At 45.4% G+C, this 15693-nt stretch overlaps 1 protein-coding gene across 1 annotated transcript in view; it reads right to left on the bottom strand.

Annotated features, from left to right (window-relative positions):
- TLL1 (tolloid like 1) overlaps positions 1-15652 on the bottom strand; it is a 233936-nt gene extending 218284 nt beyond the window's left edge. Inside the window, exon 1 of the mRNA XM_006020836.3 lies at positions 15463-15652. Within this exon, the coding sequence (XP_006020898.1) occupies positions 15463-15604 (142 nt within the window). The 5' untranslated portion in view covers positions 15605-15652. The remainder of the gene's footprint in view (positions 1-15462) is intronic.
- Positions 15653-15693: the final 41 nt, after the last annotated feature.

Raw genomic sequence — 15693 nt, 5'->3', positions numbered from 1 at the left:
GGGGGGGAGGGACTATTCTTGGTGGGGGCTGGGCTCAGAGCAGGCACCAGCAGCACTGGGAGGATGCTGCATCCACCTCAAATTTCACCACCAGTCTGGCTGTAGTGCCACTGCCAGGCACAGCCCCAGCTCTTCCCAGCGCATGGATGGAGGCAGGGCATTAAGCCGGGGCTGCACTGGGCAGCTGGTGGTGGCAACACTGGGACCAGAGCGGTGGCAAAATTTGGGGTGGATGCAATATCCTCCCAGTGCCACAAGCTATCGCTCTGAGCCCAGCCCCCACCGGGAAGAGCCCCACACAGCCCTGGCTGCAGCCCGCCCCACCCCGCGCAGATCCAGGGGCACACACCACCCTCCCCATGCCCTCCCGGGATGCAAGCAGAGGCAGGAGTCACCTCTCCCCCACGAGCCATGGCTCCACCCCCACCCTTGCCCTGCCGGGACAGTGCCTGCCCCTGCCCCCTCCCTCACTGCATGGGGTGTTGATCTTCTCCCCCATGCTTCTTCCCTCCCCTTCCACCACACCACACTTACCAGCTGGAGGCAGCTGTATCAGAAATCAGATCAGTATCAGCTGATAAGCCTCCTTAAATATCCACTATTGGTATTGGCCCCAAAAATCTCTATCGGTGCACCCCTAGCAGTCATCAAAATTGTTCTCACAGAGAAGGCTGGTCAATGAGAAAGAGGTACTAACTTCTCTTTCTTGTTTCCAGCTCCAGGTTCTTCATTGAAAGAAAAAAAAAAAAATGGTTCTCAGGACTGTTTGCCAAACACCCAGTTCTAGGGAAGCAATGCTGCATAAGGGGTGGGGAAGGAAATTGCGATAAAATTGCTAACCTCAAACAGGAGAGGCGGAGTATGTCAAAGGAAACAAGGAGAAAAGAGGACAAGGTGTCTGGGCATCATTTACAGGGGGAAGTTGGAAGGGAAATCTGTAGAAAGGGACAGAAGGACTAGGCAAGAGGGAAGTTTGTGCAGGAGAGTAATGTGAGGGGGAGTAACGGAACAGATGGGAGGTGGATGTGAAATGAAGAACAAACGTACACAATGTGATTAACTTTCTTAGGAAAGGAAAAAACATTTATTAAACCAAAAAACAGAGCTAAAAATACCAAAATACTTTCCTGGTATGACTTTTCTATGTAACCAGTTGCTATAGTTGCAACAAGGATGCAAAACAAATAGGAAAGGAGGTTCTCTGCAGATGTACAATCGTGTACAATTCTCTGCGGGATAAGAAAGGCCTTCAAGAGGCTACCAGATGCTGTTTAAACTATAAGAAAGGTTAAGAACCCCTAACTTGGATATTTCCCCCCAAGTGAAACTGGAAAAGGGAGACAAATTAATAAGACTAAAGCAGACACCAAGCATCATTTTTTCCTCAAACAGGTTAAATAGGTTTGCTGCTGCAATCCTTCACCTTGAAGTTCACTATGACAATGTACCACAAATCATATTTTTCAGCAGTCTATAACTAAACTTTGAAAAAAATGTTGGCTAAAGAATGATCATTCAGTATCTCAACAAAGAAGAGAGTTGTCTTGTTTGTTTAGTTTAGTTATTGTTATAAACTTATGTGTATTCAAAAACAGCTATTCTTCTTCAAGAAATTCTCAGAGACCATCAAAACCACTAACAGGCCATTCCATTTTAGAACCTTTCTATGAACACCCCACAACAGTGATAAGATCCTTCCATCCAAAAACAGCAAATGGGACTGCCATGAGCTGATCAACACTATTCTACTGTTTTCCAGAGGAAGAGGAAGAGAAAGAGCAATCTCAGGCACGCCTACAGGTCTGATCGACAGATGTGGTGCAAGTTTTCTATAGCTAGCCCAGGGACCTTATTCAGAGCTCTCTTAAAACTTGTTTCACAGTGATGTAACACAGCTTATTCCAATGGGCTAAGTATAGACAGTCAAAAAACCCAAGGCTGAACAGCCTTTGCAGGTTAGTCTAAGCTGCGTAGACTGAACCAATAAGCAAGTAAACAGACATTCGCTCTTGATTCTAGAAATGCAGTCACATGTCTGCAGTGGCTCAGGCCAGAATGTTAGAGGTGCTACAGCATGCCTCCCTGATCAGCTGGAGCAGACAGCTTGAGCCAAGGCTAGCTTGACCACCCTGAGAGGGGGGATTTGCAGAGGAGGTGCAAAGTATCCTGGGATGCTGGTGGACTGAGTTCTTTTGAATCTGCAGGAGAACTGAGACCAAACTTCAATAAACTGATTTAAACTAAATCAGTTCTGTCTGACACTACATCCATGCAGGTTTATCTTAAACCTGTTTCAGTCATTTTGAAAGTGATTTATGTGCACTGAACTTCTGTTGTGTTACAGATTTGAACTGGTTTCCAATCACTTATACCAGTTTGTGTGTAATTTCCGTGGTTATAATGGTAACTAGTTATACTAGTTTATGTGTAATTCACCTAGCCATGGTGTCGTTCCTGATTTGCACCAACAAAAGCATACTCAGTCAAGTCCTTAAGAAAAGTGATCTAAGTATGAGACTAAGCTTTTTCAGGAATGTCACATAAAGAAATGTTAAATCTAACGTTTTAGCCTACCTTTCTAACAATACAGAAAAATGAACTGCTATGTAAGGGATGGAGAGAAAGAAAGAGAAAGAGAGAACATATTTAACGGAAGGTAGGGTAGAGATGCACCTAAAGATTAACTGAATCAGTGATGCGCATAAGCTTTTGTGAGCAACAGTTCACTCCTGCTAACACAGCTGTGTTGGCTCTCTCCACTAACTACCTCTCTCCACTAATATGTCTGTAAGTTTTTGCTGAGATATAACAACAACGCAAAATTTCAGAAACAAATATTATTTTAAAAAGAAGTTTTCTAATCAATCTAATTTACCCTCAGGGCTAGGGACAGAAGTTGCACACAAACCAGTTTAAGTAATCAGAAAAGGGTTTAAAACTGTAATAGAGTAGAAGTTCAGTGCACATAAACCGCTTTCAAAATGACTGAAATGTAGACTTAACTGATTTGAGTCAATCTCGTTTATGAAACTTCTGTCCCAGTCCCCTTCCTGGTTCAAGTTAAATCACAATCCCCCAGCATGCTTTGCAGCCCTGGGCTGGGCTGGGCTGTCTGCTCCAGCACAGAAGGGTTGGGACGGAAGCAGGGACTGCCCCCCAAGCAAACCCTGGCTAGGTTCTGGGGCCAGGGAGGGGGGTTAAGTTAACCTCCCCTTCTCCCCCCCCCCCAAGTATAGGGCTGCCCTGCCTTGCTAAACTTACTGCTGGCTGTGACTGTGGACTACAATCCCAGAGGAACCTGGAACCAGGAAAAGAAAGTGATGAATATCCCTACAGAGTCCTTCTGCCGTGATTCTGGACTGCAAATCCCAGAGACCTCGGGGGCAGCAGGAAGAGGAAGCGAACACACAGCTAATGCTGGCTATATGCCAGAGAGCCATATTCTAGCATCCACCCCCTGGCCTGAGCTACTGCAGGCATGTGGCTGCATTTCCTTAATCAAAAGTAAATGTGTGTTCCATTGTTTCTCAGTTTAATCTCTGAAGCTTAGACTAACCTGCAGAGACTGAATCCATTCAACCTGAGGCTTTTTGACTGTCTGTACTTAGCGTAAAAGTCCAGCTCAAAGTTAAGGCCCATGAATGAGACCAGGTGATTAAGCTTGCTATGGTTTCTACTGCTTCTGGTATATCTGTTCTCTGGATAAATAAAGGACTTTAGACTCTAATTCTGTCTATCTGGCCTGTTAGGAGCATTAAATTTTCTAAGTACAATATTTAAAACTGTGCTACATGGCACATCTCTCATAGTATTACATGAAATTAATTCTAACTGTATAAATTACAAAACAGATTCAAATGTGTGATCGGAAGTTTTAAAAAAAAATTCTTCAATTACCCAAGAGCATATTGGATTGTTTACAATACTTGAAAAATAAAAAGACATATATGCCAGAACACAAAACACAACCCTGAAATAGTCTTCTATCTAGAATTTGTTGCACAAAATAAAACAGAAAACCAAAAAAAAAAAAAAAAAATCCACTACTGTCACAGAAGGTTGATGTTATGACATCAGCAAATAAAAGTTAGATTGCAGATATACAGATGGTACTTTATAACAAGAGCAATCATATGCAACTCTTACATTGTGCAGTGTTTGAACATGAAAAGCTCCAACACTATATAATTAAGCATTAAATTATTAGTGAAGCAAGAAGCATTATTGTCCCCATCAACAAATCGGAGGATTGGACCAAAAGAAATGTCATGAGGTTCAAGAAGGACAAGTGCAAAGTCCTGCAGTTAGGACGGAACAATCCCATACACCAGTACAGGCTGGGGGCTGACTGGCTGGACAGCAACTCTGCAAAAAAGGACCTGTGGGTACAGTGCACAATAAGCCGAGTATGAGCCAGCAGTGTGTCCTTGTTGCCAACAAGGCTAATGGCATATTGGGTTGCATTAATAGGAGCGTTGCCAGGAAGTCAAGGGAAGTGATTAGTCCCCTCTGTTCAGCACTGGTGAGGCCACATCTAGAGTACCATGTTCAGTTTTGGGACCCCACTACAGAAAGGATGAGGACAAATTGGAGATAGTTCACATCCTTTCTGCCCTCTGCTGGACTAATTGGAGAACATACAATGTAAGGCAACAAAAATGGCTAGGGGGCTGGGAAACATGACTTGTGAGGAGATGCTGAGGGAACTGGGCTTATTTAGTTTGGAGAAGAGAAGACTGAGGGAGGATTTAATCAACTTCAACTACCTGAAGGGTGGTTTGAAAGAGGATGGACCTATATTGTTCTCAGTGGTGTCTGATGACAGACCAAGGAGCAACGGTCTCAAGTTGCAGCAAGGGGAGATTTGGTTAGATATCAAAAAGAATTTTTTTACTAGGAGGTTAGTAAAACACTAGAACAGGCTACCCAGAGAGGTTGTGGACTCTCCATCCTTGGAAGTTTTAAGGCTAGACAAAGCCATGGTTAGGATGATCTAGTTGGGGATGGTTCTGCTTTGAGCAAGGGTTTGGACTAGATGACCTCCTGAGGTCCTTTCCAGCCCTTAATTTTCTACGATTCTATGATTTCAAAAAGCTCAGCCACCTCCCAATAGTTTGCATGCCAAGCTGGATATGGAATTGAACCATCTAGAAAAAGAAGTTATACTTTCAAAAGTAGCCTATAGACATGCTCCACTCATTCCAGAGCCAACTGTAAAAAATAATAAATAAATAAATCATTTGGTGTAGTAAGCATATGTGGGGAACTTAAGGTAAACCCTGTACTGAAAGTTGATAAATATCCCCTACCTCCAACTGAAGATATATTTGCCACAGTAGCATAGGGGCAGAGATTTAGCAAAACTGATTTAGTGCAATCTTCCTCACAGATGGAAGTAGAAGATTCAAAGGGTTACCATAAATATGTAAAAGGGGTTATACCAGTACAATAAATTAGTGTTTGATATTGCCTCCACTCCTGCTATATAACAACAAGCAATAGATCAACTGTTACAAGCCATTCCAAAAACACAACGTTATTTGGATGACATTACTGTAGCTGATTAAAATGATGAAGAATACCTGAGAAGTCTGAAGAGAGTATTAGAACATCTAGAAAAATATGAGTTGCAAGCAAATCGTGCAAAATGCAATTTTTTCAGGAAGTCAGTTGCTTATTGTTCACGTTATTGATGTGCAAGTCTTCATATAAATCTCAAGAATAGATTAAAGCAGTTTTAGAAGTCCCACAGCCAAAAGATGTTTCACAACTTAGATCTTTTCTAGGATTTATTATTTAATATAAGAAGATTTTACCAAACCTATCACTGTGGTGTATCCTTTAAAATTCCTTGCTGCAAATAGGTACGGTCACATTACTGTCAGAAATCTCTCTTACAAGCAAAGAGTCTGGTGACATCACATAGGCCACTTGTTCATGTTCACTTTAACTCATCGTTGCTTGTCAAGCTAGCATGTGATGCAACCAGAGCCAACTGTAAAAAATAAAAAATAACTGGGAATGTTATGTTATATCACATACTATGGTACTGAATGGTGCATAACATTTGCATTTTAATCACAACAGCAGAATGGAATTATGCACAGATGGACGAAAAAGCTTTAAGTCTGGTGTGTGGAATGAAATGGTGGTGGACGGGTCATTTTCGACCTGGAGGGATGTGGGCAGTGGGGTTCTGCAGGGCTCAGTCCTCGGGCCTACACTGTTCACCATCTTCATCAGCGACTTGGATGAGGGGGTAAAAAGCACCCTGTTCAAATTTGCAGTTGACACTAAGATATGGGGGGAAGTGGGCACGCTAGAAGGGAGGAATAGGCTGCAATTGGACCTAGGCAGGTTACAGAGGTGGGCGTTTGAGAACAGGATGGGTTTCAACACTGACAGGTGCAAGGTACTGCACCTGGGGAGGAAGAACCAGCAGCATACCTACAGGCTGTGGAACTCCCTTCTCGTCAGTGCAGAGGCAGAAAAGGATCTTGGAGTCATTATTGATGCCAAAATGAACATGGGCTGACAGTGTGGGGATGCGGTCAGGAAGGGCAACCGTACCTTATCATGCATCCACAGATGCATCTCAAGCAGCTCCAAGGAGGTGATTCTCCCCCTCTATGCGACACTGGTCAGGCTGCAGTTGGAGTACTGCGTCCAGTTCTGGATGCCGCACTTCAGGAGGGATGTGGACAACATGGAGAGGGTTCAGAGGAGGGCCACTCACATGATCAGGAGGCAGCAGGGCAGGCCCTACGTCGAGAGGCTACGGGACCTGAACCTGTTCAGCCTCCACAAGAGAAGGCTGAGGGGGGATCTAGTGGCTGTTTACAAACTAGTCAGAGGGGACCAGCAGGCATTGGGGGAGTCCCTGTTCCTCCAAGCACTCCCAAGAGTGACAAGAGATAAGGGTCACAAGCTGGCAGAGGGTAGATTTAGACTAGATATCAGGAGGCACTACTTCACTGTCAGGACGGCTAGGATCTTGAACCAACTTCCAAGAGAAGTGGTGCTGGCTCCTACCCTGGGGGTCTTTAAGAGGAGGCTAGATGAACACCTTGCTGGGGTCGTTTGACCCTAGTACTCTTTCCTGCTATGGGAGGGGATCAGACTTGATGATCTGCTCAGGTCCCTTCTGACCCCTACAAACTATGAAACTATGACAAAATGCAATCAATACCTACATGGGAGAAAGTTTATATTGGTCACAGATCACCAACCCTTAGTCCAGGGGTGGGCTGCATCTGGCCCACCAGCCCATTCTATCCAGCTTGTGCGGCCTCTAAACATTTTAGAAAATTAATTTTTATCTGCCCCTGGGCTGCCTGTCAAAGATGACAGGAAGACAGCAGCAGCAGGACCCAGTGGGAGCTTGTGCCTGAGCAGGAAGGCTGGCCTGGCTCCACCCCACTCTCAGCCCCCAACTGGAAGCCTCTGTGGCTTCTGGCCTCACAACCCTGGAGCGGTTCCCCCCCTCCCTCCGTACAAGTGAAAAGTAAGGTAAGATTGGATGGAAGGAGGTGAGGGAACCACTGCAAACAGCCCAGCAGCCAGGAGCCCTGTGGTACTTCCTGGGTCAGGCTGGAGCCAGAGCTGAAAGCAGCAGGCAGCGGGGTAGAGGGAAGCGGCCGCAGCGGAGGAGCCATGAGAAGTGACAGGGACTTCTGGGAGTGGCACAGCAGTGGGGGCGGGCTGCAGGGAGCAGCGTGGGAAATGGCAGCAGCACAGCAAGTGGTGGGGGCTGTGGGTCATAGCACAGAAAGTGGCAGTGGCTGAAGGAAGTGATGGGGGCCATGGCAAACAGTGGATGCTGCAGGGAGTGATGCAAGAAATAGTGGGGGCCATGGGGAGCAGTGTGAGAAGCAGCAGGGGCCATAGGGAATGGTGGGAGCCACAGGCAAGGGGCAGGGGCTACAGGAGCCACAGGGAGCAGCGCACCAAGTGGCGGGGACTGCAGGGAGTGGAAGGAGACATGGGAAACAGCGCAAGTGGTGGGGAAAGTGATGGAGACCACAGGGAGCAGTGGGAGCCATGGGTAGCAGTGCAGTGAGTGGCAGGAACCACGGAGAGCAGCAGGCAAGCATGCAAGAGGGAATCCAGGGAAACAGTGGTGGCGGGTGGGAACACGAAGCCCATGCAGGTGCCTTGAGAATAGCAAGAACCCATGGTTGGGTAGCAGGAGCGCAGAGCCTGGGCATGGGGTCTGCCTGGCTGCATCTCATGAGGCTCACATGCAATCTGTTAGAGCCACATATGATGGAGCCAGCAGCCTGGCCTCATCTCCCTCTCTCCCAACGCACCCACCATAACCCCACACCCTCCCACAGTTCCCACCCCAACCACATACCTGACAACCACCCACCATACCCACACCCCACCACACACACACTCCCCAACCACACCCCACCACATACACCCCCTTACTGCTCAGACACAACATACAGTAGGACTGTATTTTGAACTATTATGAAGTCACCTCTACATACACTTTTTAAACACATAAATCAGTACAAAAATATTTGTAAATAAAATTAAAATAACTTATAGTAGAAGTTTTATTTTTTGGAATATAATTTGGGGCTTTTTTCTGGTTTCAAGATTGCAGCACCCTTCTTCCCAAAAGGAGTACTTCCAGGGCAAGAGAAGGCACTTCTGGAGGCAAAGGTCAGGAGCTGGGGGCAGGACTTCCAGTCCCAATATGGCGATCAGGGGCAGGGCCAGTCAAGGGGTAGAGCTACCCATGAGGCCCTCAACAGCTCCCCAAAACTCAGTAAGTGGCACTCCACCCAAAATAATTGCCTGCCCCAGCCTTAGTCTCAATTTTTTGGTGAAGAAAGGAATGCCCAGGACAAGTGCAGCACATATGCAACAGTGGTCTCTCTTTTTGGTCGGTTACACCTATAACACGGAATACAAAAGAATGTTGGCACATGGAAATGCCGATGGATTCTCACTTACCTATGAAAAAACCTTCTGTAATTAGGGATGCACTGATAGAGATTTTTTTGGCCAAAACCAGTGGCTGATTTTTAAGAAGCCATATCAGCCAATACCTATCCAATTCCAATATGCAGCTGGGCAGCTTGAAGACCAGCGCTGGGCTGGTAAGTCTGGTGTGGGGGAAGAGGTGTGGGGAGGGAAGGGGCAGGGGGAGTAGATTGAGGCCCCTGCAGTAAGGGAGGGAGTGAGGCTGGGGCAGGGACAGGCACTGCTCAGCCGGGGCAGAGGCAGGGTGGGGTTGGCATGGGAGGGAGCCACAAGCACCTGGAAGCCCCACTGAGCAGTGCCTGCATCAGTCCCACTCCCTCCCTCACCCTAGGGGTCTTGATCTGCCCTCCCCATGCCCCTTCCCTCCCCCCACACCAGACTTACCAGCCAGATGCTGGTCTCCAAGCTGCTGGCCCCATGCATGCTGCAGCTGTGCACATACAGGAGGAATTAATCAGCCACATTATCAGCCGCATCAGGCAAAAAAAGCAGATTTCCAATACTTTCAATTTTCTCTATATCTGTCCCAATCCAATATGGGAACAATGTTTGTGTGCACCTCCATCTGTAATAGAAACAGAATCTACTGAAACTGTTAACTTATTTCAGCTGGAATATGCCCCAGTGACCTGCAGTATGATTGGGCAAAAAACCAAGAAATATCCCACACTGGCACACGTATATGAAGCCACCCTGAAAGGCTAGAAATATACACACAGTCCTAATTTAGCATCCTTTTATGCATACAAAGAAGAACTTGCTATACATCAAGTGTGTGTCACATGGAGGGGGGAGATTTGTCTTGTTATATCTAGCAATCTGCACACAAGAATTTTAGAAGAGCTACATGTAGGGTACCTAGGAGTTGTAAAAATGGAGGCATTAGCCAGAAACTTTGTATGGTGGCCAGTTATTGATCAACAATAGAACGCCTTGGGAAAAGAACGTATGGAATGCCAACACGTATAGAAGATGCCCAAACCGGCACCATTACACCCATGGGAATGACCATCCCTTCCCTGGCAATGGTTCTGTATTGATTCTGCAGGACCATTTTTAGGGTTGATGTACCTAATGGTGGTGCCTGACTACTCCAAATGACTGGAAGTTTTCTGCATGAAAATCATTACAGCAGCACAGACAGTAAAAACTGTGAGGCTATTTATAAAGGACATGATTGCCAGAACGAGCTGTAACTGACAATGGCCCACAATTCAATCTGGATGAGTTTCAAGGGTTCATGAGGAAAAAAAAAGGCATCCAGCATATCACTTCTGCACCCAGCCACAAATCAGCTGACTGAACAATTTTAAAAATGCCTTGCTTTCCATGAAAGAAGAGGTAGGGTCAGTACAGCAGAAGATGGCCCTCTTTTTTTGGTAACATGCCAGAATGTAGTATGTGTTACAATGAATAAGATGCCAGGAGTAGTGTTTATGGGCCACAATCTCAGGTCACGATTGGACTTGCAGCAACAAGTTAGAAATTGCCAAATAATTCAGGCCATGACAAGGGCCTCTCAACAGCTACATGTAGGCCAAGAGTTACTGGCCTGTGATTACTGGGGTTTAAAGAAATGGCAGCCTGCAGTTGTGAGTGCACAAAACTGTTTCTTTGTCCTACACAGTGCAAGTGACACCTAATATTGTTTGGCACCGTCACATCAACCAATTCTGAGATACAGGCATGAGCACTGAATAGAGGAGAGCAGCAACAGCTGGAGCTCCATCGGCTTTGCAACCTACAGCAGCAAACTTAAATTCTACACCGGACAGTAGCAAAGCTAAGCAGACAGGAATTAATAATGTTGAGCTACCTGCATCTATTAAGGAGTCATCTGAATCAGACATGGATGAAGGAAGGCCACCTCCTCTGGACTATGTTCAAGGGAATGATAGCCATTACACAGGAAGGAAATGTAAACATGACTCCAACTTAGTACTCAGTGCAGCACATTCTCAGGAAAGCGATAAAGAAAGTGATCATGATTACCCAGAAAGGAAACACAAGCCACTTAAGAGGACTACATTCTGTGCATTAAGCCACTGTCATTTCTAAAGGTGGGGATAAGATGTGATGTGTGTGAATGTGTTGAGTCCATCTGAAAAAGCTAATTCTTCAAAACTGCAACTCATTGTCGGAACACATGAAGTTTGATGAAACTTTCTTTGGGAAAGGCATCTTGGGTTCCAGATGGACTCTGGTCAAAATGAAAGCAAAACCCATCCCAGAAAATGGCACTTAGGTGGTATGTAGGAGACTTAGGTTCAAGTCCATACTACAAAAACAAAAACAACAACAATAATAATAAATACATACGTACTATACCTTTTCCCCACCCACCTATACCCTTACTGCAAGTCCTTAGAACTATTTTTATGTATGTATCTGTATTTCTATGAAATCAAAAAATGATATATTATGCTTTATAGGACTTTTCTGTGCCAGGTACTAGCATTTAGTACCACACTACCTTGCTGAACAATCTGCAAGCCAGAGTTGCCTAAGACCCTAAACCCGTGATTCTGAACCAGGGTGCCTTGAGATCTTTTCAAGGATGTCACAAGGTGCCACACACAATGGTAGCACTGTTAGATTTACAAACATGATTCACCAGATAAATCCAGAGATTTCAAATAGAAATGCATAGCTGGTCTTTCTGAGTTTTTTGCAACAGGAAAACTGCACTGTTATTTTTTTCCATAGGCAAACAATAACGAACACTAAGAGCTGACACTTTCCAAGGGATGCCTGAAATCTACCCAGGGGTGCCTTGAGTCTAAAAAGGTTGAGAAGCACTGCCTTGAACAGATTAATTAATAGTAATGTCTTTAAACACTGTTCTCCATACTCTTTAGAAAGAAAGACTATTGAAATGTGTACAAGCACCCCTAAAACTCATAGTGACCACTGGGTAGTATGTTCTGGTAAATTCCTCCAAGCCGTCCTTAATAGGATGTGCTCCCCTACCTGAAATGTAGTGCACATGATTTACTGAAGCTACAGTTTGCTCCAGCTGGGAATCTGCTGCATGTCAGACTATGCATTAGAGCATAAACATTTTGGAAAATCCCCTATACATTTTATGGTATATACACTGAACAGTAACCTACAGCATGGTAGCAAGGTAAGCAGATGGCTTGGGGAAAAGCAGAATGGAAGTGACTTTTCATACGTGTAAGTCCACCTTGCATAGGACTGCATCTGAGGGATTCTTACTTAACTTGTCCCAGAAAGCTTCTATGTTAAGTCCCTGTAATCAGTATACATTCCAGCTGAAAACTATTGTAAAATGTTTTTTGCATAGAAGAACCTGATCTAAATCTCTTCACTCTTTACAAAAGGAACTCCCACATTTTTCATTCACCCTCTGTCCTTCAAATTACAATAGGTTACTACAGACAATCTTCTAAATCTATCTAAATCTCCTGAACATTTGAAAAACATTATCTTGTAGGGTAAAATTAATTTTATGGTGTTTCTTCATGCAGAACACTGGGTAGCAACTCATATATATCTAGTATATTTTTTTCCTCATCCTGTAAATTTACATAAAATAATTGCAGACCCTCTGCACAGTTCCTGAAGGTCTAGCAAAAAGCTAACACTGACCTTAGCATACAAATTCTGTTGGCAGTGAATACATTTCCTAAATGGGGACCTCTCAAGTCATCCTGTTGCTTCACATTTGGCACATCTAAACAAATCTAAGCATGAGAGTCTCACACTTCTATGTGCATAGTCTGTGTCACTGGTCCTCACAGCAAACCCCAACAAAATGACACATGGAAGTGAAGGACTCAACAGAAAGAAGGGAGATAGAATCAGGCCAAGAAAGAACAAACATTTACGATATAATTGTAAGAGGTACAGAGCACCTGTAATTACCCTTTAGCAACAACGGGAAGTGAAGACACTGGCTGTCTCGAAGTATAAATGTGATCTTAGGGTTTGGGGAGAGTCAGATAATTACTCATTTATAAGGAAGAATCTCCATCTTTCCTTATAACCTTCATTCATGGAACAAATCTAATGTGCAATGGTATATATGATGCAGCTGGGATTTCGCAAAGCTAAAAGGTGCTTATTCAATGGACAGCATGGGAACTTTAACATAGGTAAAGGCTTTGGGGGCTTACATATCACTTTGCTGTAGTTACCTGAGCACTTAGAAGAGAATAAGATCCTGCATAGAAGCATTACTCACTTCTAGTTAGTATGAGTGAAGAATATTCACTCATGGCTGATCTTACACGAAATACTGAAATTAGACCAAAATAGTTGCCGCCTTCCTGCATTCTCAGAAGTAAAGCAAAAGGGTGGAGAAACACATTCAAACAGTCTCTTACATTCTTACCCTTTGTTCTTTCCTACATGATATATTTACTTTCTTGAAGCAGATACATGCAAACATTTTTAAATGAAAAGTTTTGCACAAAATAATTCAATAAATGTAAACAAAAGCACTATTTACGAATTAAACAAAGAAAATAAAAAAGAGGGCTAGAGATTTTCACTGCACCAGAAAACATCCAAAGAACCCAGATAGGTGGAGACCAGATCACAGACAACTTTTTGCAGAAGGAAAAATAAAAAAAAAATAAGCTCCTTGCATGTTTTTAATGGGAGCAAATTAACAGTTTGCAGTTGTTTCTGCTCTTTTTGAACTTGTGCATTCCTCAGTGGTAAGCAAAGAATACTTAGCAATTCACACTTAGAAAATGAATATTTTTGTGATTAGGAAAACGTAGCATCTGCATATTTGGCATATACGTTCACCACATTCTCCACAATAAATTAAACAAACATACATACACATACAGAAGACAGCCTTTGGCTGAACTACATTTCAGAGTAAAAAAATAACTAAGCTAATTAACGAACAGAAGACATCTACATAACTAAAGCGCTTGCTTTACACAGAGACTCTTATGAATGGACCACCAGTTCTTAGAGAAGCCAGCCCATGACAAATTTGGCCAGAAAAAAAAGTGACAAGTACAATCATTCACTGAAGTAACTGTCAACCTTTCATTTCCACCCAGGAGAACTTTTACAATCTTTTTTCTCTGATGCCTGAAGAAGGGTGTTTGTCCCTGAAAGCTTGCAATTAAAGTTTTGGGGTTTTTTGCAAAAATCTAGTTGGTCTAATAAAAGATATCATCTCTACCACGAGTCCTGATTGCTTTTTCCTCTAGAGCAATGCAGCTACAACCTGGATTCCTGGTTCCAAGAAAGTCAATGCAAGTTTTGCTATTACCATGAATGGATGCAGAAGCGGACCCTCTGACAAACCTATCAACCCAAAACCAATTTTTACAAACCAACAGAGATTCTAGAAAGGCGATTATTCCCTTGGCAAGGGAAATGTGGCAGGACAGTCTCTCTCTCCTCCAATCAGAAATAAAGAGGATAATATTTCACCTTCTTAGACAAAGGCAATATAAACAGCCCTTAATACACTAAATAAGGCCACAAACAGTCCAGGGGTGGGCAATTATTTTGGGCAGAGGGCCGCTTACTGAGTTTTGGCAAGCCATCAAGGGCCACATGACAGGTAGCCCAGGGCAGATAAATATTAATTTTCTAAATTTTTTTAGGGGCCCTGTGGGCCGGATAGAATGGTCTGGCGGGCCGCATTTGGACCCCGGACTACATTTTGCCCACCCCTGCGTTAGTCTGATGTGGTTTTAAATGCAATCCTGCGCTGGTCTCCCCCCTGTACCCACATGCACACAAACTCAGAGTGGAGTTGAAAGGAAGGAACTCTGTGTATAGAGTTACTTAGTATTCGTTTACATAGTTATATGAGCAGATAATTATACTGAGCATCGGGAAACCTGTCTGAAGCAAGTGCCCACTGGACCAAGGTCAATACATCAAAAGAGATGCCAGGGAGCTGGAAGTCGGGCACAGTTGCAAAGGACACTGTCAAGTGGTGTCAGAGGATGGGCAAAGGGTGGATCTCTAGGACAAGCCAGGCAGCTAGAGACCCTCTCGAGAGCGGGGCTGCTCCCTCTGGGCGAAGTGCTTTGAACTAAGTAAGTGGCCACGATTTAAGAAGCAGGTTGCAAGGGAAGGTGGCTGGGGGAGGAGGAGAGCTGGCAGAGGGAGAGGAGGGAAGGGGACGGGGGGCACAGGAACTCCTCTCACGTGGTGGCAGCACCCAGCACGTGCGAGCAGCAGCCAGGGTTGCGCGGGGCCGGGGAGACCCCCCGGCTCTCCCGCCTGCCCGGGACCGCAGGAGGCCGCGGCGCTGCCCGGGAGGGGGAGGGGGAGCGGGAGCGGGGCACCGCGTCCCGCACACTGCGGGGAAGCCGTCGGCTCCGAGCAGGACCATCCCCAGCCGCGGCTTTGTGGGAGCGGGAGAGCAAGGTCCCCAAGTCCCAGTCCACTTGCTGCTGCCCCCCCTCCGCCCCAAAGGAGCAGCAGGTGAGCTCCGGGCGGGGGGAGCATCCCACTTACCGGCTTTACAAGGGTCCTTATAATCAATCCCCTCGGCGGGGTCCTCCTCGCTCAGCCCGTACGGGTAGTCGTAGTCGGGGGGCAGCTCCCGGGCGCACGCCGTCCAGCCGGCCAGCCACAGGGCCACCCTCCAGCCCAGCATGTTGATGCTCCGCGGGGCTCCGCGCGGGGATGCGGCGGGGCTCCTCCGGCCCCGGGAGGTAGCCGCGCTCCGCGGGGTGGCACCGGGGG

The sequence above is a fragment of the Alligator sinensis genome, unplaced genomic scaffold (assembly GCF_000455745.1).
Source record: "Alligator sinensis unplaced genomic scaffold, ASM45574v1 scaffold49_1, whole genome shotgun sequence".
NCBI classification, from domain to species: Eukaryota; Metazoa; Chordata; order Crocodylia; family Alligatoridae; genus Alligator; species Alligator sinensis.
Note: the sequence above shows the minus strand (reverse complement) of the source record. Positions and strands in the feature narration are given on the sequence as shown.